At 41.6% G+C, this 27,385-nt stretch overlaps 1 protein-coding gene across 3 annotated transcripts in view; it reads left to right on the forward strand.

Moving 5' to 3' along the window:
- Positions 1 to 27,385, forward strand: part of NELL1 (neural EGFL like 1) — a 911,833-nt gene that overhangs the window by 102,622 nt on the left and 781,826 nt on the right. For 2 of the 3 annotated variants that reach the window (XM_060103268.1, XM_060103269.1), the window contains exon 4: positions 16,848 to 17,018. The exons of the other annotated variant lie outside the window; for it this stretch is intronic. In XM_060103268.1, the coding sequence (XP_059959251.1) occupies positions 16,848 to 17,018 (171 nt within the window). The remainder of the gene's footprint in view (positions 1 to 16,847; positions 17,019 to 27,385) is intronic. 3 annotated transcript variants of the gene reach the window in all.

The raw sequence follows: 27,385 nt of genomic DNA on the forward strand, positions 1-27,385 counted from the left end.
CAATTTTATACACATCAGTGTATACATATTTTATTTTTTTAAAAAGCTTTTTGGATATGGACCATTTTTAAAGTTTTTACTGAATTTGTTACAATATTGCTTCTGTTTTATGTTTTGGTTTTTTGACCGTGAGACATGTGGGATCTTAGCTCCCTGACCAGGGATCGAATCCACACCCCCTGCATTGGAAGGCGAAGTCTTAACCACTAGACCACCAGGGAAGTCCCCAGACACTTTAAACTTGAGGAAAACCATGAGAATTTATAGGAATCTTTCCCCACTTTTTGCAAAGCCTCTGAACTAGAAGTACAGCAGCCCCTGGGGATTCAAAATAACTTCATTTTTCATCTTTCAGAGTGCCTTGGGGACTCTAAGAATTATTTAGTATGGCTCCATGGTACCTCAGGGATGGAGAGAGAATCTGTCTGGTCCATTGAGCTCCTTCCAAGCAAACCGTTTAGGAAGATGTACAGTGGGTATTACTGGAGGGTGAGATGTGGTTTTCAATCCAGAGTGTAGTAGCAATGGGACTTGAACCCCATAAGAGTATCGAATACTATTTTGACGGTCCAGGAATTCTACAGGGATTTTTTTTTTTTTTTTTTGTTTTGCGGTATGCGGGCCTCTCACTGTTGTGGCCTCCCCCGTTGCGGAGCACAGGCTCCGGACGCGCAGGCCCAGCGGCCATGGCTCACGGGCCCAGCCGCTCCGCGGCATATGGGATCCTCCCAGACCGGGGCACGAACCCGTATCCCCTGCATCGGCAGGCGGACTCTCAACCACTGCGCCACCAGGGAGGCCCTCTACAGGGATTTTGAGCAACCTTTTTTGGTTAATGACTCTTGGTGCTCTGTAGTTTGGGGAAGCTGGAATACTTGCTTATTTCTGTGCTCAGAGAACAGTGATGTTTCTAAATAAAGCCTGATGTAAGGTAACCTTGGGTAGATACAGAACTTAGGAGGCTGATCCTTTCCTGAGGAAGATAGTGGAGGACAGCCAGTGTTGGTGCCCAGTACGCCCACTACCGGTTCAGCATCTTCTATTTGTTCTCTCCTTTTCCCCTCTACAAAGAGTTATTAAACACCTTTTGTGAACTGTGTCAGTTTTCAGGGAGATTGAGGTGTGCCTTTGGGGATACAAACCCGTCAATAGGTACAGCACACTGGGTAAGGGTTAGAAAAGGGTGACTTAGCACGTTGCTCCTTTGCTCAGCATCCTTCAGTTGCTTCTGCAGTGATTCAGGATAAAATCCAAAGGGTTTACCATAGCTACAGTACAAGTCCCAATATGGTCTGGCCCCTGCCTGTCCCTTTGATCTCATCTCCTGCCCTTCTATGTCGTCACTTGGTTCAGCCCCAGTGGCCACCCTGCTGCTTCAGAAACATGGGCAGCTCTCTCTTGCCTCGGTCCTAAGTTTTTTGCGTGTATTTCCCTTGTCCAGGAGCACGTCCTCCCCCAGGACTCACTCCTTGCTTCATTTCATGTGCTCACACCTGGTTAGAGAAGCCTTCTCTGGTAGCACTGTCTGAAATAGTCTCTCCTTGCCCCTGCCATGCTCTATTTCTATGACCCTGCTTTACATTTTATATAATTTCTCGTCATCTTACACAGCTTATATTTACTTGTTCCCCTCTCTCTTCTATTAGATAAGCAGCTCAAGTGCAGAAATTTCAATTGTTTTCTTCTTTGCTATATCCCAGTTGCCTTGAACAGTGCCTGGCACCTTGTAGATGCCCAGTCAATATTTATTGAATGAATAAATTAGGAAAAATTTTGTTGAAACACAGAAGGAAACCATCAACTTCCAGGGAAAGTCAAGGGAGTCGTTATAGAGTAGGTGGCATTTCACTTGGGATTTGAAGTATGAATAAGAGTTTGCCAGGTGGAGAGTGTGGGATGGGGAGGTAGGTGGAGGGAGGGAAGGATGAAGGGTATTTCTGGGCATGACTCCTTCCCTCCCTCCACTCTTCCCCTTCTCTGACTGTCTCTACATACAAATTACCAGCTAGCATCATTTCTGGGAGAATTTACCACTGAGCCTCTTGTTCTCAGGCTCCCACATTATAGTAAGACGTGTCAAGTGCCTGACTGAGCTTGAATATGATTATGATGAGGTTGGGGGAGGGGTGGGTGTATTCATTCTTCTGCAATGAGTATTATCAGCTTATAACTAGCTCCTTATATGAAGTACACGGGGGTTTCACCTGCTGGCAAAGGGATTGTAAAGCATCTTGAATTGATTGTAGGGTAATAATGTCCATCTCCAAAGGATTTGTTATGATTGCAAAGTATCCAACTGTTTTCATATGTTTAAAACTCAGGATGAAGTTAGATCTCCACTTGGGGCTTTTTCTCACTCTGACACTTAGAATTTTAATTGAGCCCTGGTAGCTAGATCTTCAAAAAGAGATAATGTTCAAACACTGTAATTAAATTTTTTAAAAAGGCAACGGTAACGTACATACCAACAGGCTCAGCCTGGATTCTATAGTGATTCGCTTAATGCTTAATCTGAATATCAGCCTGTGCTCCACAACGGGAGAGGCCACAGCAGTGAGAGGCCTGCGTACCGCAAAAAAAAAAAAAAAAAAGGATATTAGATAAAAACTAAGGCAATCTGACTAAGACATAGACTTTAGTTAATAATAATGTATCAATATGGTTCATTAATTGTGATAAATATACCTACTATTTGAATGTAAGTTGTTAATAATAGGAGAAACTGGCTATGGAATATATATGGCCTCTGTGGTATCTTTGCAGTTTTTCTGAAAATCTGACTATTGTTAAAAAGTTTATTTAAAAACTTTGGAAGGATACACAGGAAACTGTTAACAGTGGTTGCCTGTGAGGGGTGTTTGGTGCTGGGAAGATGGAGCATAGGATGGAAGGGAAATATTTCATTGAGTATCTGAAAGACATTTATTTATTTAACATCTTTATTGGAGTATAATTGCTTTACAATGGTGTGTTAGTTTCTGCTTTATAACAAAGTGAATCAGCTATACATATACATATGTTCCCATATCTCTTCCCTCTTGCGTCTCCCTCCCTCCCATCCTCCCTATCCCACCCCTCTAGGTGGACACAAAGCACCGAGCTGATCTCCCTGTGCTATGTGGCTTCTTCCCACTAGCTATCTATTTTACGTTTGGTAGTGTATATATGTCCATGCCACTCTCTTACTTCATCCCAGCTTACCCTTCCCCCTCCCCATGTCCTCAAGTCCATTCTCTACATTTGTGTCTTTATTCACGTCTTGCCCCTAGGTTCTTCAGAACCTTTTTATTTTACTTTTTTAGATTCCATATATATGTGTTAGCATACGGTATTTGTTTTTCTCTTTCTGACTTACTTCATTCTGTATGACAGACTCTATGTCCATCCACCTCACTACAAATAACTCAATTTCGTTTCTTTTTATGGCTGAGTAATATTCCATTGTATATATGTGCCACATCTTCTTTATCCATTCATCTGATGATGGACACTTAGGTTGCTTCCATGTCCTGGCTATTGTAAATAGAGCTGCAGTGAACATTGTGGTACATGGCTCTTTTTGAATTATGTTTTTCTCAGGGTATATGCCCAGTAATGGGATTGCTGGGTCATATGGGAGTTCTATTTTTAGTTTTTTAAGGAACCTCCTTACTGTCCTCCATAGTGGCTGTATCAAATTACATTCCCACCAACAGTGCAAGAGGGTTCCCTTTTCTCTACACCCTCTCCAGCATTTATTGTTTGTAGATTTTTTGATCATGGCCATTCTGCCTGGTGTGAGGTGATACTTCATTGTAGTTTTGATTTGCATTTCCTTAATGATTAGTGATGTGGAGCATCCTTTCATGTGTTTGTTGGCAATCTGTATATCTTTGGAGAAATGTCTGTTTAGGTCGTCTGCCCATTTTTGGATTGGGTTGTTTTTTTGATATTGAGCTGCATGAGCTGCTTGTATATTTTGGAGATGAATCCTTTGTCAGTTGCTTCGTTTGCAAATATTTTCTCCCATTCTGAGGGTTGTCTTTCGTCTTGTTTATGGTTTCCTTTGCTGTGCAAAAGCTTTTAAGTTTCATTAGGTCCCATTTGTTTATTGTTGTTTTTATTTCCTTTTCTCTAGGAGGTGGGTCAAAAAGGATCTTGCTGTGATTTATGTCACAGAGTGTTCTGCCTATGTTTTCCTATAAGAGTTTTATAGTGTCTGGCCTTACATTTAGGTCTCTAATCCATTTTGAGTTTATTTTTGTGTGTGGTGTTAGGGAGTGTTCTAATTTCATTCTTTTACATGTAGCTGTCCAGTTTTCCCAGCACCACTTATTGAAGAGGCTGTCTTTTCTCCATTGTATATTCTTGCCTCCTTTATCAAAAATAAGGTGACCATATGTGTGTGGGTTTATCTCTGGGCTTTCTATCCTGTTCCATTGATCTATATTTCTGTTTTTGTGCCAGTACCATACTGTCTTGTTGACTGTAGCTTTGTAGCATAATCTGAAATCCGGGAGCCTCATTCCTCCAGCTCTGTTTTTCTTTCTCAAGATTGCTTTGGCTATTCAGGGTCTTTTGTGTTTCCATACAAATTGTGAGGTGTTTTGTTCTAGTTCTGTGAAAAATGCCATTGGTAGTTTGATAGGGATTGCATTGAATCTGTAGATTGCTTTGGGTAGTATAGTCATTTTCACAATACTGATTCTTCCAATCCAAGAACATGGTATTTATCTCCATCTGTTTGTATTGTCTTTAAATTTTTTCATCAGTGTCTTATAGTTTTCTGCATACAGGTCTTTTGTCTCCTTTGGTAGGTTTATTCCTAGGTATTTTATTTTTTTTGTTGTTGCAATGGGAGTGTTTCACTAATTTCTGTTTCAGATTTTTCATCATTAGTGTATAGGAATGCAAGAGATTTCTGTGCATTAATTTTGCATCCTGCTACTTTACCAAATTCATTGATTAGTTCTAGTAGTTTTCTGGTAGCACCTTTAGGATTCTCTGTGTATAGTATCATGTCATCTGCAAACAGTGACAATTTTACTTCTTCTTTTCTGATTTGGATTCCTTTTATTTCTTTTTCTTCTCTGATTGCTGTGGCTAAAACTTCCAAATTATGTTGAATAAGAGTGGTAAGAGTGGGCAACCTTGTCTTGTTCCTGATCTTAGTGGAAATGGTTTCAGTTTTTCACCATTGAGGATGATATTGGCTGTGGGTCTGTCATATATGACCTTTGTTATGTTGAGGTAAGTTCCCTCTATGGCTAATTTCTGGATGGTTTTTATCATAAATGGTTGTTGAATTTTGTCAGAAAACTTTTTCTGCATCTGTTGAGATGATCATATTGTTTTTCTCCTTCGATTTGTTAATATGGTGTATCACGTTGATTGATTTGCGTTTATTGAAGAATCCTTGCATTCCTGGGATAAAACCCACTTAATCATGGTGTATGATCCTTTTAATGTGCTGTTAGATTCCTTTTGCTAGTAGTTGTTGAGGATTTTTCATCTATGTTCAACAGTGATATTGGCCTGTAGTTTTCTTTTTTTGTGACACCTTTGTCTAGTTTTGGTCTCAGGGTGATGGTGGCCTCATAGAATGAGTTTGGGAGTGTTCCTCCCTCTGCTATATTTTGGAAGAGTTTGAGAAGGATAGGTGTTAGCTCTTCTCTAAATGTTTGATAGAATCCGCCTGTGAAACCATCTGGTCCTGGGCTTTTGTTTTTTGGAAGATTTTTCATCACAGTTTCAATTTCAGTGCTTGTGATTGGTCTGTTTATATTTTCTATTTCTTCCTGGTTCAGTCTCGGAAGACTGTGCTTTTCTAAGAATTTGTCCGTTTCTTCCAGGTTGTCCATTTTATTGGTGTATAGTTGCTTGTGTTAATCTCTCATGATCCTTTGTATTTCTGCAGTGTCAGTTGTTACTTCTCCTTTTTCATTTCTATTTCTATTGATTTGAGTCTTCTCCCTTTTGTTCTTGATGAGTCTGCCTAATGGTTTATCAATTTTGTTTATCTTCTCAAAGATACTTTTTTTTTTTTTCCTGCGGTATGCAGGTCTGTCACTGTTGTGGCCTCTCCCGTTGTGGAGCACAGGCTCCAGACGCGCAGGCTCAGTGGCCATGGCTCACAGGCCCAGCCGCTCTGTGGCACGTGGGATCTTCCCGGACTGGGGCACGAACCCATGTCCCCTGCATCGGCAGGCTGACTCTCAAGCACTGCGCCACTAGGGAAGCCCTTAAGATACTTATTTTTGAACTATAAAAATAAAAAAATTCAATAGAGTTAAGAAAACTGAAGACTTTATATTTCTTGTTTGAGAACAATAATATTCCATCTCTTTAAAGTCTTTAGGAAGTTTTTAGAAGTTTAGAAAGTACTATATTTGTGTTGGCCATTACTACAGCTACTACTATTACTATTTAGAAACATCTTAATTTTTTTTTTTTTTTTTTTTTGTGGTACGCGGGCCTCTCACGTAGCGGAGCACAGGCTCCGAATGCGCAGGCTCAGCGGCCATGGCTCACGGGCCTACTTGCGCCGCGGCATGTGGGACCTTCCCTGACTGGGGCACGAACCCGTGTCCCCTGCATCGGCAGGCGGACTCTCAACCACTGCGCCACCAGGGAAGCCTGAAACATCTTAATTTTGAATTCCTGGAGATCTGGAGCTATAGCTTAGGTTTAAGATAAGATACAGCTGTGTGGTTCTAAGCTCCATGCCTTGGGCTGTGTTGCTTAATAAGCATTTATATTTGACTGTATTTGGAGGCCTTTAGTTAAATGCTGACAATCGTTCTCCCCTTTGTTAGCTCATCGGTTGCTGTGAACTTTTTAATTTTTTTAAATTAAAAAAATTTTACCTTACCTTTCCAAGTTTCCGTGTCTTTTCTCCTGGTTCTCTGTATCTGGGAAAGTTAGAAGCCAGCCTTTCCTTCATTAAGAATAGCATGCCTACTCCCATGATTTTTAAGACTGTCAGGGAAATGTTGTGAATAGGGGTAAAGAACCTTATTTTTACATTTCATTTCACAGTAAATGTTTTATTTTCAATAATGGAGGCAGTTTGTAGTTGCTGTCACCATTAATTTCTTGCTAGATGTTTGCTAAGAGGATCGAGTACAGAAGTAATATGTAAGTTTACAACTGCAAATAAAGTCATGATGTCAAATCTAAACAAGCGAAGGGGGAGGGCAGAGAAACATTCTTTCTGAGAAAAAGCAGGATGTGGACTCTTTCATCAGCATCACGCTTCTATGAGGCTGTTTGTTTCCATGTTTGCAGAAAGAAATAAGTGGACACTAGGCACTTTGTAAGGTGACTTCCAAATGTTATGTCATTTTTTTTCCTTAAAAGAAACCTGTGAGGCACATTATTTTCTACTGGATGAAGAAAGGGAGGCTTAGAGAAAGGAGTATCTTGTCCACATTTACACAGGGATTAAATGTCTGCATCAGCGATTGAACACAAGCTGGCTAGATTCTGAAGCCCCTTGTATACTAGGCATGTTTTTTCTGGTGTCTGTCCTCTTTCTACTACACACATTGCTGTGAATAAAGGAGACAGAAGTTGGTATTAATGGAAGTTTGTCCAGATAAATTAGGAGTATCCTTTAACTTGGTAACTTTATAGACTGGAAGAGAACTTGGGGCTAGAACCCACAGAAAATACCTGATTTATAAAAGGATCACCGAGGTGACCACTTCATTTCACTGAACGTGATGTTTGAGGCCAAAATGTTGGGACTTGATACAGGAAAAATAGTGGGTTAGTGAGAAAGATACCAATGTATTCCTTCAGTATTTATTTCTTTAAATAGCTACTGAAAATAATGCATTTTAAAAGATATGATTTATTGATACTGTTTCCATTGCATTTTCTGGGCAGAATTCCATTTTTTATGTTAGAAGAAAATGCATAGTTATAAGTCTGCGGGGCTGTAAGCAGAAAATTGGCACTCTGAGATTTGATCATGTGGTCAATGGCCCCAGGCATTTAGTAGAGACATACCTAAAAGATAGTTTCAATTTTTTAAGGTGTAAAACCTGTATACCTGAAGTTAGAATGTTCCCGTTTCGGTAACAGATCATCCCCAAACTTAGTACGTTCACAGATTCTGTGGGTCAGGACTTTGGACATTATCCAGAGAGGGATGGCTTGTCTCTATTCCACAGTATTTGTGGCTTCAGTTGGGAAGAGTGGACAGCTGGGGAAACCATCTGGATGGGTTTTCACTCATATGTCTCGTATTTTTACTGGTGGCTGGCTGGGGTCTATCCTGGTAGTTGGAGGTGTTGACCAGAGTACCTAGATGTAGTCTGCCCAGTCTGGGCTGGCCTTTCTTACAGCGTGATGGCATCAGGGTGTCAGGGTTCTTACACAGTGACTCACATCTTCAAGCTCAAATGTTCTAGCAAATGAGATAGAAACTGCACCATGTTTTATGATCCAGTCTTGGAAGTCATCAGGCATCACTTTTGCCCTTAAAGCACTGAGAAGCCTATCTAGGTTCCAGGGGAGGGGACATAGATCCCTCCTTTCAACTGGAAACAAGTCCAGGTTGCATTGTAGAAGACCACATGAGATGGGCGATACCATTGTGGCTATTTTTGGGAAGATATCATTTGCCCAACAGAATATTAGGCCATACAATGTGGGTTATCTCTCTTATATAGGACTGGAGATGACTGTATTCATGCCTCCTGTCATTTCTTTCTATTTATAGCCTAGCAATAGCTCCATGTCCATGGTTACTTCTCAGGTTTTTACCTTTCCTCAGTTTCATGTTGCTGTATCTCTCATTAATAAGTCAAGGTGATCTAATAACCTCTACATCTCTGTGGATTATTAACAATACAGCTTTATTTTTGTTTAGTCCTTATGGGAGGAATGGTGTTCCTGCAGTCATTTGAGGATCCAGACTTACTTCATCTAATGACACCACCACCCACTAAGGGCTCTGAATCCTCTATTAGGCCCTCTGCAACTGGCATAGATAAGACACCCTTCTCTTTTTTTTTTTTTTTATAAACTTATTTATTTATTTATTTATTTTTGGCTGTGTTGGGTCTTCGTTTCTGTGCGAGGGCTTTCTCTAGTTGTGGCAGGTGGGGGCCACTCTTCATCGCGGTGCACGGGCCTCTCACTGTCGCGGCCTCTCTTGTTGCGGAGCACAGGCTCCAGACGCGCAGGCTCACTATTGTGGCTCACGGGCCCAGTTGCTCCGTGGCATGTGGGATCTTCCCAGACCAGGGCTCGAACCCGTGTCCCCTGCATTGGCAGGCAGATTCTCAACCACTGCACCACCAGGGAAGCCCCAAGACACCCTTCTCTTAACTGCCTCGTGTTGGTCATTCATATCACCTCTGTTCATGTTTTGTTGGTGACAGCTAACTAGTCATATGGTCCCCCCTAGACTCAAGGGCACTGAGAAATACAGTCTGGAGTGTGTCCAGGGAGAAAGGCAAGGTGTGAATATCAGCTACATCTGCTACATTTGCCATGTTTGCCATCTCCTGTCCTCTATCCCCCAGGCTGCTAAGGAACCTGGAGCCTAAGCATTGCCAGAAAAGTCAAGGGTAGAACGAAACTAACCAAGCAACCATTTATTCAGTTTCTTTTAAAGTACATCAGTTTGCAAAGTAGTATTGGAATTGTAGGAATTTAGAACTGAGATTATTAAAGATTATTTAGTTCAGTGGTTTAAGACTATTGACACCATGATTTCCTCATTGTGTTTGGAAGCAGGTTGCTTTCATCCAAACAAACTTATGGGAAACTCCAATTTATATAACAGATAAGAGTGATGCTGCTCTAGTTAAAAAGAGGTTGCATCCCCATCCTTCTCCTCTGTGCTGGCCCCGAAGGCTCTTCCAAAGAATCCTAGGGCTCTGTGGATCAGATCTAATCACTTTCTTTAACAGACATGAGAAACCGGGGCACAGAGAGGCAGAGACATATTTACCAAAGATTACATGGCTTGTCTATAGCAGATTGAAGGTTGAAATCACATCTTGGTATCCTTGGGCCAGTGCTCTTTGTATTATTATTTACTTAAAAATTGTGCCATTGCCTCTTTTCAGTACACATAGTCCTTGAGCTCCTGGCCTGAGGTAGGACATAATATACCTTCCTGGTATTTTTGGCTTCTTCTCTTCGTTATCCCAGTGGTGGGCAAAGGGCCAGGAGAGGGAAAAGAGCTTCTCTAGGAATAGCTATAGCATTTCTCTCCGTAGATGATGATTTCCTCATACTGTGAGGAATGGGGGCTTGCACTTGAGTCCATCTGTCGATGGACATTTAGGTTGCTTCCATGTCTTGGCTACTGTAAATAGTGCTGCTATGAACATTGGGGTGCATGTATGATTTCCTCATGGTGTGAGAAATGGGGGATGCCGTGGCATCGTGGGGACCAGGGATGGGGGCTACCTGAATTCACTTGCCCTCTGACCCTGATAGGGTCATGTCACTGTATCTGGAGAGGAGCACAGTGTGGTGGAAACAACATGGGTTCTGGAATTCAGCAGACCTGGATTTAAATCTTAGGAGTTAATGTGACTTGGGGCAAGGCATTTTCTCATTTGAGCCTCAGTTTCCATACTTCTCATATGAATATAGTTACTGGCATTGAAGATTGTTGGCAGGATTAGAGGTAATATACTTGAAGCCTCATTACACAGTAGAAAGTAATGGGATGTTGCCATTGGGAGCATCCACTTGGTGTCTGTCAGACCAAAGTTTAAGTCATAGATCTGTCACCTGTAAGAGCTTCAGATCTTAAATTTCTTTTCCGTAAAGTGAGGTAGTGGTTAAAAGCATGGACTTGGGAGGCTGCATAAAGCAGGATCCTTGGAGCCAGACTATTCCCGTTGGAATCCTAGTTTTGCTCTTACCTAGCTGTGTAGCCTTGGGAAAGTTATTTAATCTGTGTCTTGGTTCTATCTTCTATGAAATGGGGATGGTAATAGTTGGTAATATTTGAGGTTGCAGTGAAGATTAAATAAGTAAATATTCGTAGAATAGTGCCTGGCACGTAATGCTGTGGAAGTGTCCGTCAAAGCAAATAACAAATAGATAAATACCTCATAGGATGCGATAGAGATTATTTTGATATGAAATATAAAGACCTATAGTCATTTTCTGGTAATAAGCACCATAAGTATTGACTCTTATTTTTTAACGGAAGTATAGTTGATTTATTATGTGTTAGTTTCAGATGTACAGCAGTGATTCAATTATACATAGATATATCTGTTTTTCAGATTCTTTTCCATTATAGGTTATTACAAGATAGTGAATATAGTTCCCTGTACTATACAGTAGGTCCTTGTTTATCTATTTTATGTATAGTAGCTTGTATCTGCTAATCCCCAAATCCTAATTTATGCTTCTCCTCCCTTTCCCCTTTGATAACCGTAAGATTGACTTTATGTCTGTGAGTCTATTTCTGTTTTGTAAATAAATTCATTTGTATCATTTTTTTTAGATTCCATATGTAAGTGATATCATGTGATATTTGTCTTTGTCTGACTGACTTCACTTAATATGAAAATCTTTAGGTCCATCCATGTTGCTGCAAATGGCATTATCTCATTCTTTTTTAGGGCTAATATCCCATTGTATATATGTATGTATTGTGTGTGTGTGTGTATATATATATATATATATATATATATATAAATATATAAATATATATATATATTTATATATATATATATTTATATCTTCTTTATCCATTCATCCGTCGATGGACATTTAGGTTGCTTCCATGTCTTGGCTATTGTAAATAGTGCTTCTATGAACATTGGGGTGCATGTATCTTTTTGAGTTAGAGTTTTCGTCTTTTCTGAATATATGACCAAGAGTCTTGCTTGGCTATTATTAAATAAGTATTAGCTATATTGTTAAAGGTAGAATTAACCTTTCCTGAGGTCCTACAAAATTCTAGACCATATGCTAGGAAATTTTTCTTTTAATCATCTTTGGTGTTTTTCTGGATTTGGGGGAATGGTCCACACAGGTGCTTCCTATACCTGTGATGATTTGTTTCCCCTTACAGAAAGTAGGTAGTGGCCTGCCTGGCTTTTTCCCTGTCCCAGTAATCCTGTCAGGGACACACATTGGGTAGGAGTGGCCTTGTTTCCCAAGTCCATTTTGCCGTGACCTCCCCACCCAGACTTCCAGGGGGTGGTTTTTCAGGGGCACAGGAGAGCTGTTGGAATGTAAGCCAGTGCTACAGTGACTCTGGAGCTCTTTGGGGTGTTAGTTATTTCTCCAGTAGTCACTATATATCCTTGTGGAATCGCTGGAAAAAGAGACTTTTTCTTAGAAACTTTTTGTCTTTACTGATGAATTAGCACTGGATACCATTTAATTTAATTAATTTATTTATTTAGTTGTGCCACTAGGCTTGTGGGATCTTAGTTCCCTGTCCAGGGATCGAACCTGGACCCACGGCAGTGAAAGCACTGAGTCTTAACCAATGGACCGCCAGGGAATTTCTTGATACCATTTTAAAATTAACTTTTGCTGTTTTCATCCTCGTATATGGAAAAAACACATTCATCCAACAGTAACCACTTCAACATTTTGAGTGTGTATAGCTATCTTGTTGGTCTGTCTAATATTCTCAAGAAATGGATTCCTTGGTATAAGTTTTCAGGAAAATGACAAATATTTTAATAAAAATAACTTTGTTGATCCTAATCTATTTATGTCATTTGGAATTATTGTTCCTAAATTTTATTTATGAATATAGCATGGGATTCAGGTAGTCTTGTGAAATTTGACTTCAGTTCTTAGTAACTGATTGTTTTTAATACTCAAGGGTGGGCTTTGGAGAATTATTCATGCTGATTCTGGATAGGATCTGCCTAGCACTTAAGCAAGGGCTTAGGTTGAAAAAATTGAGCTATGTAAATACAGGATGGGAATGATTCACCCTCATAGCATCTTGTATCAAAGGATTTGTAGTATTAGATGTTTGGAAGTCAGTGTCAGCATTAGAATGTAGTCAGGGTTGTCTACAGCCCAGAGGAGGAGTCTTTATTCCTGGATGCTGTATTTATGGCGGAAACTGATCCATTTTACCATACCTAGATCGTGGTGACCAAGTTGGGGAAGGATCTGGAAAGAGGAGTTAAGACAGCATCCTTGACCAGGAAGGACTCAGTCTGGGTGGGAGACAGGAGTATAAAAGAGAGAGCTGGGGATGCTTGGTCTGAAAGAGAACACTTTGTAGTGACTATCATTGCTGTTTTCAAATATTTGAAGGAGGCACAGGTTTTTCTGGGAGCCAAGACAGTTCAGTAGAACAGCACACTTGGCTGAGGTCCCAGGCTAAGGGGAGAATTGCTGCTTGCAAAATCTGGCTGGTAATGTTATCACCCATACAGCCGCCCCTTCCTGCAAACTCCTGGGAGGACCCTAAAGCATTTGAGGCCTGAAGAGAGAGGACTGTTTGGGGAAAGAGAGCTCACTAGACACTGGCTTAACCATCTCTTCCAGTGGCCTTCCTTTCCCTGCAAGCACCACATGGCTCTTACTCACTTGCTCATAACATCCCCTTCCTCACCATGACTAGTTGGCCAGGAAGTAAAGCAACACCTGGTGTACTCTACCACAGTGCTGCTTAAATTTTAATGTGTACATGAATCATCTGTGGATCTTATTAAAATGCAGATTCTGACTCAAGTGGGTCTTGATTGGGGCCCCATAAGCTGAATTTCCACAGGTGATGATGCTGCTGCTCAGTGGACCATCCTTGAGTAACAAGGCTCTACTACAAAGCATGAGTCTACCCTTTAGGCTACAGTCAAGCACTGTCAGGCCAAATGGCCACCTCCTCCATGTTGCTTTCAGGACTAAGCTATATATCTATATTAGCAGAGGGTTACTGCCTGGAAATCCTGCCTTTTTCCCCTCCCAGCACTCATGAAACTGTTTCTAAAAAGAAATAAATTTATTTACTTATTTATTTTTGGCTGCATTGGGTCTTCGTTGCTGTGCACGTGGGCTTTCTCTAGTTTCAGGGAGCAGGGGCAACTCTTTGTTACGGTGCGCAGGCTTCTCATTGCAGTGGCTTCTCTTGTTGTGGAGCATGGGCTCTAGGCATGCGGGTTTCAGTAATTGTGGCTCATGGGCTCTAGAATGCAGGCTCAGTAGTTGTGGTGCATGGGCTTAGTTGCTCTGTGGCATGTGGGATCTTCCCGAACCAGGGCTCGAACCCGTGTCTCCTGCACTGGCAGGCAGATTCTTAACCACTACACCACCAGGGAAGTCCCTCATGAAACACTTTTATCCAGATATCACTTAGCCATCTGGTTTCTTTGTCATCTTTAGGGCCACTTCTGCAGTTATCCAACTTTTTTTTTTTCTTTTTTTAATTGCCTGAGAGCATTCTCAGGCCACAGGATTTGGCCCTGTCTGCAGGCCAGAAATGCTGGGGAATTACTGTCACCTGTAAGCAGTTCTCAACTCTAACATTTTTTTTTTTTAATTAAACACATCATCTTGACTTTCATCCAAGTTGTTTGAGATACAGCAGTTTTTGTATATGTGCATGATGCTGTCAGATACTTTACCCCAAGACACAAGTATCCATTTGCCTAACATTGGGGCACATTTGTTTTCTCATAACTGTATATTTGTATGTATTATCCCAAGGTACCCACTTACTCCAATTCATTGCAAAATGATCTTTAAAAGATCTGTTTATAATACATTGAGCATTTGCTCAATGAGGCCATAACCCCAGGAATAATGATCAAATCTTGTTAAATGTATATGCCTCTCTTTCTTTTTCTTTTTTTTTTTTATGATTCAAGTTGTCTGGAGTATTTTTGATTGTCATTGATTGAGGTCTTTTCAAGGTCATGTCTCTTCCCCCAGCAGTAGCTTTTTGGTCAGAATAAAGTGATTGAAAGTGTTCTTATGATGTGTTGATCTTGGTATAGTCTCAGGTGTCAGGTCCTACTGCTTTTCTATACAGGAGCTGTGTGGTCTCTGGCAAGGTACTTAATATCTCTGATCATCTGTGAACTCATCTGTGAAATAGTGATGATAATATTTACCTTGAAGAAATTAAATGAGACGTTTATGAAAGCACTTGGCCCATTTCCAGCCCATGCCAGTCACTTTTAAAATGACAGCTTTGCCTCCCATTTGTTTCTCTTAGGCCAATTTCTACCTTTTTTGGAGGGAGGGGCACATATTTTATTTCCTTTTTCACTATTCTCAAAGCATCTTGAGAACAGGATCTGTGTTTTAAATCCTATCTTAGCTTTTCACTATGTGTTCAGTCATGATACGAATAAATTAATGAATGACTAGATAATTTCTAAGGTTTTCCTGACCTTTTAAGTCTTCTGATTGTTCGATCCTTCCAGTGTTCTGGCAACTTAGAAAAAAATTGGGAAATTCTCTTAAAATGAATGTCTTCTATATTAAGGGATTTCTTCCTTAGTAGTCTTAAAAACTATGTATTATATTATTACTAGTAAGTAGGTACCTGGGCCCAGGAGTCGGCTGCAATAGTATAAGTAACATTTTCAATTTGTCATCTTGGGCCTGATTCTTTGTATAGTGCAAATGAGATAGTCGGAGGCTGGTCTTGATTTTGCTTCCCCTGCAGTGCTCTCTTGGGAAGATCTCTGAGAAAGATGAGCAAGAAATGTGCATTTGTTTTCATATGTGACGTGAGATTTGGAAGTTATGCATAATAGAGGCTGAGTTTCATGATATATTCATCTCAGTCCTCATGGAAGATGCTTTTTATGTTCTGGATTAAATGCGCCCGGGCTAGTGGGGTCAGGCCAACTCAGTGGATTAGAGGAGAAGCAGTAGGTCCTTGCAGATCTTGGGATTGAATCTGGTTATCTGTCTAGGCGAGTAGTTCTTGAGTTGTCTGTATGAATAAGCTGCTGGGAGATAGTGCCAGTTGAGACCATGTTTACTACTTTGTCCTGTGCCTCTGGGATGGGCACCACTCTGGTATAAAGTGCATAGACTATCACATCTAGACCTGAGTTTAAATCCTGGCTTGGGTATGTTACTTAATTCCGGAATCTCGGTTTTTTAAAAAATATTTCAAAAGGGGTAATATCAGTGTTACAGGTTTTCGTGAGTGATAGATTAGATAGTATATGTCAAATGCCTAGTGCAGTGCTCAGCAGTGAGATTGGGCCCTGTGTTGATGATGATCATGGTGACACATTTCAGAAGGGACACATAGGAGACTAAGTAGGCCTGCCAACCATGAAAGTATCAGCCCTGGTGTGTGACTGAGGAGGGTCCCAAAGTTGGCTGCCTTTTATGACTAAAGTGTAGACTACAGTGGTGGTGCTAAAAGTTTTTCATGGATCTGGAAAAAGAAGGTAACAATCTGGGGAAAGAAAAACTTAATTGTATGTTTCATTCCATGAAATTTTGAAATACTGACACATATGTGAGTAGCTTCAAACTTTGCTCCCCTATTGATTACCTAAGAGTTGTTCTTCACTTATAGCTTCTTGTCCAGAGGGAAGTAAAAAAAATAAAAAAGAAAAAAAAAGCCTTACTCATCTCTTCTCTGACAGTTTATTTCCATTCTGAACTATGCTTAAGCGACACTGCACCAAGCTTTGCTAATTAGCTTGTGGCCTGTCACTCACAGCAGATCATTCAGTCTCCATTTCAGGGCTTCAAGCTGTCACCGTGAGGGCTCTCAGACAAAAGGTGAATTGGGTTCCGTACCATACAATTGGTTGTGGATTGTGGTTCTTTGCGTCAAGCTGAGCTAATTTTAGGTTCTGGGAACCCTGGTAGTAAGTCATGAGGATTGATGATGGCTGTGTAAAATAAAACACATTTTTGTTGTTTACATACAGCTATTTCGAACTGGAGAGCAGTGGTCTGAGGGATGAGATTCGATATCACTACATACATAACGGCAAGCCCAGGATGGAGGCACTTCCGTACCGGATGGCTGACGGACAGTGGCACAAGGTCGCACTGTCAGTTAGTGCCTCCCATCTCCAGCTCCACGTCGACTGCAACAGGTATGACTTTGCCTTTGATCTTTTGTGATTGTGCCCTTGAAACTGAGCAATGGAGAAGGGATAAAGCCAACCCCCTCCAAGCCTTGCTGGGAAACAAACCAAGGGACTGTAATCGTCATTTAACATACCGAAATAGGCCATTAGGCGTGCTGGAGTGACCAACTGTAATATGTTAAGAAAACAGTTCATTAAAATGGAAACATATCTGGCAATTAGGTAGAAATGTACAAAAGGTTGATTATAGATGGGGGAATATTAAGTGCACCTCGGTGTACTCCAGGTACCAGCTGGAATTCCATGGAGCTGTGATCACAGTTAACTGTGATATATTGTTGTTGAGTTCGTTCCACTTGGAAACGAATGAGCTGGTCTACCTTCGAATGAATCTGAGAAGGCGGTGCTAGTGGAGCGACTAATTCTATTCGACTTCATCTAGCACAGCTTTGCTTAAATATTTTTTCCAAATGGCAACTTCTTAAAGAGGCTGTTCTTTGAATCTTTTGGAATTGATTTCATTTATCCTCTGCAGAGGAATGAGCCTCCCAGCTTGTCAGAGGATGGCAGGACTATTTTGAAGTCGGGGCTTTCGCAGGAGGTTGTGGGTTGGGTTGAGAAGGAGATAGTGGCTCCCGTGTTCATCCCTGGGCAGGGAGGTTGACTGCCAGCTGAAGAAAGGATGCTGTTGGTCTCTACTGGATCACTTGTGGCTGGACAGCTGGATGATGGTGGTCAAGGGGAATATTTTGATTTCTCCACAACCCACTGGAAGTCCTTAGGGATAGTGATCTGAGTCCTATTATAGAGAATTTTTGGTGCTGCAAGGTAGCTATGAATTGTTGGTTTTCATTAATGATACTGTCAAAGTTCAAATGATTGTTCGGCCACAGAACTTGTTCTCTTGGGCCCAGGATAAGGTACAGGCACATTGGGGACAGCCTCCCTTCCGGCACCCAATAGAAGGAAGCATAATCCAAGGTCAGTCGGCTCCACACTGCATTTCTGATGAGATGATACTTCAATATACTTGCCATTCCAGCTCTGCAGTCTCTTTTACAAGAGGACCTGGAGAGGCAGAGAACAGAAACTAGTGTCAGGTTTAAAGGAAGTCCCGCCATCTTAAAGTGAGTCTTGGCACAGTTTGATGTCATCTATTTCGGGCACTTTCTGGATTTTTCTGAAGAATCGTGGCTTCAACTAGATGTAATGTGTGTGCCTGGACCACGTTTCCATAGAAACCACAAACTCCTTTTTACCGTGGGCTGGGCCATCTGGGTAAAGCCAGCCCTCAGTCACTACCTCCACTTCCACCTTCAAGAGCTTATTGGCTCTTTCAATTCTCTAGAACTAAAGTGGCCTGTCAGGGAGCACGCTTGCTCCCCGCTACACACCACTCATGCTGCCCCAATGGGAGAGAAGAAGGGTCCTGCATGTCCCCCTGTGCCATAGGCCAGAAAGGAGCCTCGAGGTCCTCGTTTACTAATTCCCAAATGAAAAGTCCTGGAGACACCACTGTTTTCTTGCTTTGCAATTTTTTTGCTTCCTCTTTTCAGAAGTTTTATCTTCTATTTCCCCATATTCTCCTCTCCAGAGAAGAGTCAAAAGAGGAGAGAGGATATGTCTCTGCTAATCGAAGGTTTCCTGCCTTCAAAATGCTCTGGTCCCTCTGAAATAGTCTCCTCTGCCATCCTCAGCCACTTGTTAGCTGTGGGAATTTGGGCACAGTAATATCTTTTCATCTCAGTTTTTTAATTTGTGAACTGGGACTGCTAGTATTAGCACATACTTACAGATGCTAATGTTAAAAAAGATAATTCACATAAAGCGCTTTGGGTGGTGCTTGGCCTTTGGCACCCAGTACATGGTGGTGGTTGTTACTGTTATATTATTATTTATTCTGCACATCTGTGGTGTCTGTTCGTCTCCAAACTTTCATTTACTGTATATCCTGGCCTCTCTACCAGGAAAGTAGGGAGAGAACAGGAGAGCTGGAACCCACAGTATGCTTTCGGGTCGGCCCTATTTATACGGAATGGATTGAGGAGATTCTAAATATTATTTCCCTTCTCTTGAAAAATTTTGTACTTTGGTTCATGACATAACATGTTTTTCTTTATGTAAGATCTTAGAGGGAAAAAATAAAGTTGTTGCCAGTTAATGATTTATGGCCCCAACACAAATGGGTTTTTTAGATAGGTTACGGGGAAAGAGAGGCTGGGAAAGACTGGGCCATAGAGGAGGTAAATTTTGATTTTGGTGTAGGAAAAGTCTAGAAACAGAGTTCCCAAACCTGACTACACTTAAGAATTACTGGGGAACCTATAAAAAAACATATGAGTAACCGGGTGCCATCTCTGACCTAGTGGATCAGATTCTCTGAGGGTGGAACTATATTCTTCATAAGCTCTCTGGGTAGTTCCTAGGCAGGCAGGTTAGCCTTGGTGCATGGACTCGCGTTTCAAAACCCGTGGTTTAAATAGAGGGGGCGCCTGCGGTTTCCCCAAATGTGGGAAACTCGACTGCATAGTTTGTGGTAGTGGGGGACTGCGTTCATGCTTTACCCTGAAAAAAAATAGAGAGTGGGTAGAAGCTGGAGGACAGGCTGGGCTGCAACAAATAAGTGAGGGACCCTGGAGGTCCAAGTACCTGAAGCAGATCCCCAGTAGGGAGGAGGAAAGTTTAACGTGGGCTAGTGTCTGTTACATGGAATAAACGTATCTTCTTCAGAAGTTTCTTGCTAGCCAGCACTGCTGGATTTTAGGGTGGCAGAAGTTCTGGTCTATTGATCAAGATGCTGCTCTACTACTTATCTAGGCCACCCTCACAGAGAGTGAATTTCAGAAAGGCTGATTTTTATTCTCTAAGCTATGTATTTCATACTGCCATGAGATTCTTCCTTTTTGATTCCTTTACCCTTAAAGTTACACTGTCTTATTTTTCTCAACCTGTCACCTGCTAGAGTTGTTCTGGGTAGATGATAAATGGTGATGTGATAGATAATATTTATTGGGTGTTGACTGTGCTAGTGACAGTGTAAAGTGCTTTACATAGATGAATTCATCACTCAGGCTGTTATTTTTATCATTAAAAAATGATGGAGTTGAGGTTACATTCTATTTCTGCAATCCCACTGCTGCTAAGTGGCAGCTCTAGGATTTGGACCCGAGTCTTACTTGCATGCCTGTTGTAACCACTAGCCTATTTAGCCCAACGGGAGGGACTGTTGTCACTGGACTTAGAATATGAGGGAAGGCAAGAGCCAGACTCAGTGTTAGCAGTTCGTTCTTTATTTCTAGTATTTTTCTCCCCTTGTCTTATATTACCAGTCTTTGGAGTTGTCTGGTAAGATGTGGAATCTTACTAATGGAACCCATTGCCTTGGCATAAGGGAAGGGACCTCCATCTATTATTGCACATCTACCATAGGCCAGCTAATGTGCTAAGTATAATAGTCCTTAGGACGGCCATGTGGTGTGGGGGCAATTTCATGAGACCCATTTTACAGATTTGGAATTAGAAAGGCTCCAAGATGGTAAGTAACTCAGTCTCAATCACATAACGTAAAAAGCATAGAGCCAAAACTGTGAACCAGGATCTAACTCCCCAGCCTTGTCTTCTCTCCTCTCTGCCTCTGAAGTTCATGTCCTTCCCAAGACAAAGTTATAACCATGCCAGGAAGTCTTCCCAGGAGAGAGAATCTACAGAAGGTCCAGCAACTATAAAAACACTTGAAATCAGGAAGAGAAGATTGCCAGGCAATTCCTTTGCTCTGAGGAACTGGAATGTAGCAGGATTTTCTACCTTTTTTAGCATGGAGAAACAGAGACTTTTCAGACCTAATAAATTGTCACAAGAAAAGCGACTGCTCTTTTGGTTGGTAGTTTAACACTTTCTGCTTGCTATTGAGACACAGTTTTCTCCTTGCTTCAGCTGTTCAGCTGGGCCTAGTCAGAAACTCCCAAAGTGTGGGTAGCAGATCACTTCAAGCTAGAAACATAAAAGGAACCACTCAGTTGGGTGACCAGCCTGATTATCTCCACTGCCTTAGGTTTTTCTTTAGCTGCCTTGCTATTAATAGTTGCCAACAAAGCTGAGAAGGAGGCCTGAACTAATCTTCCTCAGCTTCCCCTGCTCCATTCTCGGCTCACCCTGTGGCCTGTCCCCATTACTCAAAGCCCACAATCCATTGACATCGGGTATTCAGGGCCTCAGAGTTCTTTCATCACAAAAGGGATTTTCTTTCCTTCTCTTTATTTGGTAACTCTTAATTTTCAATCAGTCAATTTTCAACTTTCAATGAAAGTTGAAATTTAAATTTTCAACTTTCAATGAAAGTATTGGACACACTATCTCTGCCAGGCTGTGGAGATACAAAGCATTAGGAGTTCTTGCCATCAGGAAATCCATGGTTTATTTGTCCAGCACTTTTGAATTCTGAAGCCACCAGGGCCCCCCCCCTCCCCCAGTGATTGGCCCTGGTCCTTGGATATCAGGAAAATCGTGGACTCAGATGGAAGCCTTGTGAGCAGGCTGTTCTGACAACTCATAATAGCATCTGAGCAGGAGAGAGAACTGAAAAGCGTTACTCCCAGCATCTTGGTCTTGAAGCGACAGTGGAGGAATGGACTCAAAAGTGTTTTCCATTCAAATGGTACATGCATCCAGCCTTCAGCCAGAACTTTCTGCCACATTCAGGTCTCCCCACGCAAATCCCACCTCCTCTTGCCTCACTGCTGGAAAAATTTCTCTTACACAGTCCCCTTGTAATGGAACTCTGAACTCTCACCTCATTTGGTCAAATGTGCACAGGTAGACAGAGCACGCACACACACACACCTGCAGCCCGGTTGTCACTCTGACCGTTAATGATTATATTCTAGACAGTAAACATATTTAGATTTTACTTCTAATGCACGCTCTTTATTCACTGAAGAGCACATTCAGTGTTTCCATACAACTGATTTTGAAGAACGTGCAGAACCAGAAAAACAAACTTACTGTAAATCGCTGGACAAGTCAGTAATTCAAGGTTCCTCTTGAATATTTCAGAGTAACTTCAGGATGTGAGCATGTGTTTATATCTCTAGGTTTTTCATAATGAAATATGGTGACACGGCCTCTTCTTTCCAGAGAGCTCCTAAAGTATTTACAAACAGCATATTATTAAACCACACATTCCTTAAGGTAGTTAAGTCAAGTATAATGTACTCCACTGTCTTTTATACAAACATTTGCACTGGAGGAAGGAGGGGGAAATTAAGAGATGACTATCAAAGGCCAATGCTTCCAAAGGAGCCAGGCCAAGATTCTCAGTCTCCTGCTTCCCCTACTGACAGATTATTTGCTTCACAAACAGGAACACATGCACACAACTCATCATCAAAATTAAAACTGAGAATCCAGCATATGCCTCATGTCCAACGAACCCGGTAGCACCAGATCTTCTGTCCAGGAAGAGATGACAAGCAAGCTAGGAAGATAGGATATAACCCACGTGTAAATTTAAGTAACAGTACAAGGCGACAGTACAAGGGATGTTGTAAGTGCACGATGGATTGCTAGATTTCTGCTAGAGACAATCAGGTCTGGGAGACAACAGGAGGAAGAGCTCCTGGGGACATGGAGTAGCCTCTCAATTTCTTACCATCCCAGGTGAAAATGCATGACAATTTCTGCAGCTTTACAGTTTTTGCCACTGTGTGATGTGATTCCATACCAGTCACGTGAGAACTGGTCTTGGAGTGAGGTTCATCTTATAAGCATTACACAGCCAGTCATAGTGCTGGTGAGAGAAGAGTGTGTATGGGTGAGTGGATGAAGTTGGCGGTGAGAGAAAGCCTTCAGGAAGAGACAGAGAAGGAAATATGACAGAGGGGAGGACAGGGGAAGAAAAGCTGTTCTCAGGTGACCAGGCATATGGGCTCTGTGGTCTAACCTAAACTTGTAGCAAATGCTGGACCTTTGTCTTGGTTTTGCCATTTATAAAATGTGACTTAAATGCAATGATGCAGGGGTATGAAATCAGGAAGTCTGCCTCTTAGATTCTTTGAAGATTCCTCCCATCCTCTTGTCCTCTAATCCTTCCTCCCTCCCTATGCCAGAAACTGTGCTTGCATCTGTAAAATGGGAGTAATAGTAACTCTTCTACCGTATGGTTGTTGTAGGAATGTAGCAAGAGAGTGTGTGCAAAATCCTTAGAAAATTTCAAGCTACTATATGAACACACAGCATCATGAAGTACTATAAACATATACCATCATATAGAAAAGATGTTAAAGTATCATATTGAAAATGAATACAATTTAGTCAGATTTTCACCTGTATAAAAACAGTGGCTCGTGTCCCATGGATGAGGATCTAGTGTGTAATGTGGATCCATGGTGCAGTGTAGGGTTTGAGGTCAATCAGGCCCCTGAAGTTATTCTGACTGCCAAATCCTAGGCATGGTTCTCCAGTAGTTTGTCTTTTAGTTCTATGGTAGGTACTGCAACATCATGGTGCATGACTTTTATGCCAACACAGTCCCTTTGAAAATAAGTAATTGCAGAGTTTCTTTAAAAATATGTAACTGAGGCTGAATGGGGAAGGCAACATCCCCTCCAATGTAATACGATCTTTTGTTGGTCCTGGAAGGGCTTTGAGAATGTGACATGGCTTCTTTCCTTTTTTACTTCTGTGAGAGAAGAGGTTCAAAGATTTACTTCCCCCGTCCTCAAGCCATGAGCCCAAATTGTCAGAGCTTTTAGGAGGAGATGTAAATAAAGCCAGGTGAATGAGGAAACTAATATGTTATAATTTCCTGGGTCTCCTAAACAAAATAGATACTCTTTGCTTCTCTACTTTGAAACTCTGGCTTTTTAGCACAAAAACATTCTGGATTGAAAACTTGAGCTGAAAGAAATTGTTAAATTTATATGACCCTAGGAAATTCATTTACTGTCTCTGGGCCTTAGCTCCCTAGGTATAAAAAGAGGGGCTAGGACCAGATTATTTCTAAATCTTCTTCCACCTCTCCTCTTCTGGGCATCTCTCTGATTCTAGCTCAACACAGTGCTTAGTTAGGGTATGATTTTTTTTTTTTTTTTTTTTTTTTTTTGCCTTCAGGACCCTGGAGAGCAACCCAGCATGCCACCTTCACAGGGCTGCTTCTGTAGTAGACCGGCAGGGGGTTTGCAGTCATCTGAATTGATACCTGGGTTGACAGTGCAGCATGCTGCTGGATAGCAAAGATTACTTACCGTAGCTGCCCAATCTTTTTTTTTTTTTTTCTCACTTGCCTCCCTTCTTGCTGGAGTAGATGCCGAATATGCATTTTTGGATCTAAGGCATGTTGGCATTTTGTTCTCCACCTTGTGTTCTTTCTTTCTTTCAGACATGTTCTGACCCAGACATGTGACAGCAGACAGCCTTTTTGGAGGGTACAGGCTGCCCTGGCTATGCAGGCCCTGGTAGCTTGGTAACCTACAAGATAGAGCAGTGTACTGTAGTCAGCAGATGATGGATAGTTGTGCTGTTAAAAAACATAACACAGCCTCTGAATACTGAAGGAAAAAAAGCCTTTGCTGCTGCCAAGCTGTAACGACTTAAATAATGGGAGGGAATGGATCTAACGGTCTAGGTAGCCAATGTAATACAGTCCATGTTGTAGATTTTTTTGGTAGAGTAGAGAGTGGCTGCTTAATTGTTAAGGCAGCTCAGACATAATCATGTTGGCTGTCTCATTCTGGCTGAGACCCTCACACTTCGACTCATGCTTTGTACCCTGTGGCTTACTCATCCCAACCTCACTAGGTGGATTCCAAATTTAACTTTGCCCTACCTTCTAATGACATCAGTATATAAACCTATTTCTACTTTTGTCTTTTCAAAAATCTTTATCTTTTCCTCTTGTTGCCTGGTGGGTTTAAATATGCTTTTGGTCAACCGTGGCCTCAGTGGCAGAGAGAGGTAGGAGGTGAAAGGATTAATTGAAATGGATAATGAGAGAGTGGCCTGCATTTCCCCCTATCCACCTGCACTCCTGAGCTTTCAAAATTGCAAATGGAAAGGACTAAAAAGAAATACAATAGGTGGTTTGTATCTCTTTATCTGGTGGTTTGTTGGCTACCTGAGGCCATGAGGAGATTAATAAGGAAGCACAGTATTTCATACATGGGGCCTAAGATGTATTAAAATAGAAAGGAAAATAAGACTTCGTTTCCAACTTATAGTGATTTCATCTACATGCCTTCAGACACATCTTGAGTTGTGATTGTATTGCATGGACATGGGTCTATACAGGATGAATGGAAGGGGAAATAGGCTGCAGGAGAAATAATGTTTTCTTGTAGGTGAAAATATTGAAGCTTGCATCTTTATTGTTACGATTCTACTCTGCCCTTTTTTATAGATATGTATGGTTATTCCTTAAAAAGGAAAGCAGTGAGAGAAAATAAAAAGTCAAACCAGAACAATATGTATGATGGAACTGTATTTAAAAAAAATATACACTTATACATTAGTTGTCTCTTTCCTTTTATGCTTCACTCATTGGAAAGGAGCACTGGGGAATAAAAAATGCATGAGCCAGCCATGAGGACTTTTTAACTGGAAAAGAAAAAGAATTCCAAATACTACATTAGTTTTCTAGTGAGACCAGGGGTACAGATGTTGTCATTGAAAAGAACTGATTTTCCACACTACCAGAAAGAAATTCATCTATCTCTCTGGGAACTTAAATTAATGTTATAAATAATAGTAGCCAGAGCGGTTGGATGCAAGGAAACAGATTTATAGCTGAACCTGTTCGGCTGCTTTTCTCTTAGGGGGTGTGGTGGGGCTGGGGTGTGAAGAGGAGGAGGCTTGGAAGGAAAAGGTTTCTGTGCACGCTTTTCCCTGCTCTAACCCCCAAATCAGTTGACTTTTGTCTCTCAGCCTATCCATCTTAACTTCTTGCGAGTGTGTCTCCCAGCTGGAGCTCCAGAGCCACTAAGCCAGCTGGTTAATGTGCCTGGGCCCTCAACTGAGGGTTTTCTGGGGCAATTAGAGTAGAAATAATTTTCCTTCTCCTTAAAGGGCCTGTGCGATGCTGTCTCTAACTCTTCCTCAGGAGTGTCCTGTTGCACCTCCACTCGTTAGAGTCTATTAGTCTGAGAGTATCCCTTTCCTGACAGTGAATTTCACACATAGGAACTTACAGGCTTGGAGTTGGGGCCATGAGCTGGCTTCTTTGGGATACTCAGAATACTGGTATTACCCAGAATGGAATTTCATTTCCACTGGAGGTTAACAGCCTTGGGCTGTGTTTCATTCTGGTGTGTCCCCAGCACAGCTCATTCAGTTGCTCAGTGTTCTCCAAGTTGGTGCTGTCTTTGAAGCGCAAGCAAGGAAGGAGCTGGGCAATCTGTGATTCCAGTTTCTTGAATTCTTTGACATTTTGCCCTTAGAGACCCAGGACTATGCTGGGAAAAACTCAGGCTTTTTGCTCAGTCATTGCTGAGTTGAGGTTAGTGTTTTGGATTTTTTTTTTTTTTTTAAAGAGGTCGTTTATATATTCACTTGATTTTTTGTAAAAGCACTCTGAGGTGGATGTTCTTGCATCGTATAGATAGGGACTTTTGAGGTGCTGAGAACAGAAATGACTCGTCCAGGGGTTCATAGTAAGTCAGTGGCAGGCTGGAGCCAGAGTCCAGAGGTCATTCCTTACTCCTTTTTTTTTTTTTTTTTTTTTTTTTTTTGCGGTACGCGGGCCTCTTACTGTTGTGGCCTCTCCCGTTGCGGAGCACAGGCTCCGGATGCGCAGGCTCAGCGGCCATGGCGCACGGGCCCAGCCGCTCCGTGGCATGTGGGATCTTCCCGGACCGGGGCACGAACCCGTGTCCCCTGCATCGGCAGGTGGACTCTCAACCACTGCACCACCAGGGAAGCCCCTCCTCCATCTTTTTAACACTCCCATGTGACAAGATAACACTTCTAACTTCTCATGGAAGAAGTGTAAGCCATCCCATTTATAAACTGAAACCAACAAAGGCCGAGTTCCATGTATTACTTTCTCAGACTTGGGAGGCTGGTCATTTCAAAGGGCTGCTTCCTTGTTGCACCAAAATCGACCTTGTTATAATTTCCAACCACTGTTGGTCTTTGGACTCTAGAAAGCTTATGTGAAATTATTTTTAGATTTAAAGACTCTCCTTCCTTCCTGGAATCTACAATGTTGACAGACAGGTTCATGACTTCAATCCCACAGACATAATGTGGGGTCAGGCCTTCGAATGGCCCATTATGCGCATATGATTGGTATGCCTTGCATGTGCCTCTGTGCGATGACCAGGGACCTAATCTTAAATCATGACTGACTGCAAATGAGCCATTCGGCCATTTCTTCAAATGTG

The sequence above is a fragment of the Mesoplodon densirostris genome, chromosome 7 (assembly GCF_025265405.1).
Source record: "Mesoplodon densirostris isolate mMesDen1 chromosome 7, mMesDen1 primary haplotype, whole genome shotgun sequence".
NCBI classification, from domain to species: domain Eukaryota; kingdom Metazoa; phylum Chordata; class Mammalia; order Artiodactyla; family Ziphiidae; genus Mesoplodon; species Mesoplodon densirostris.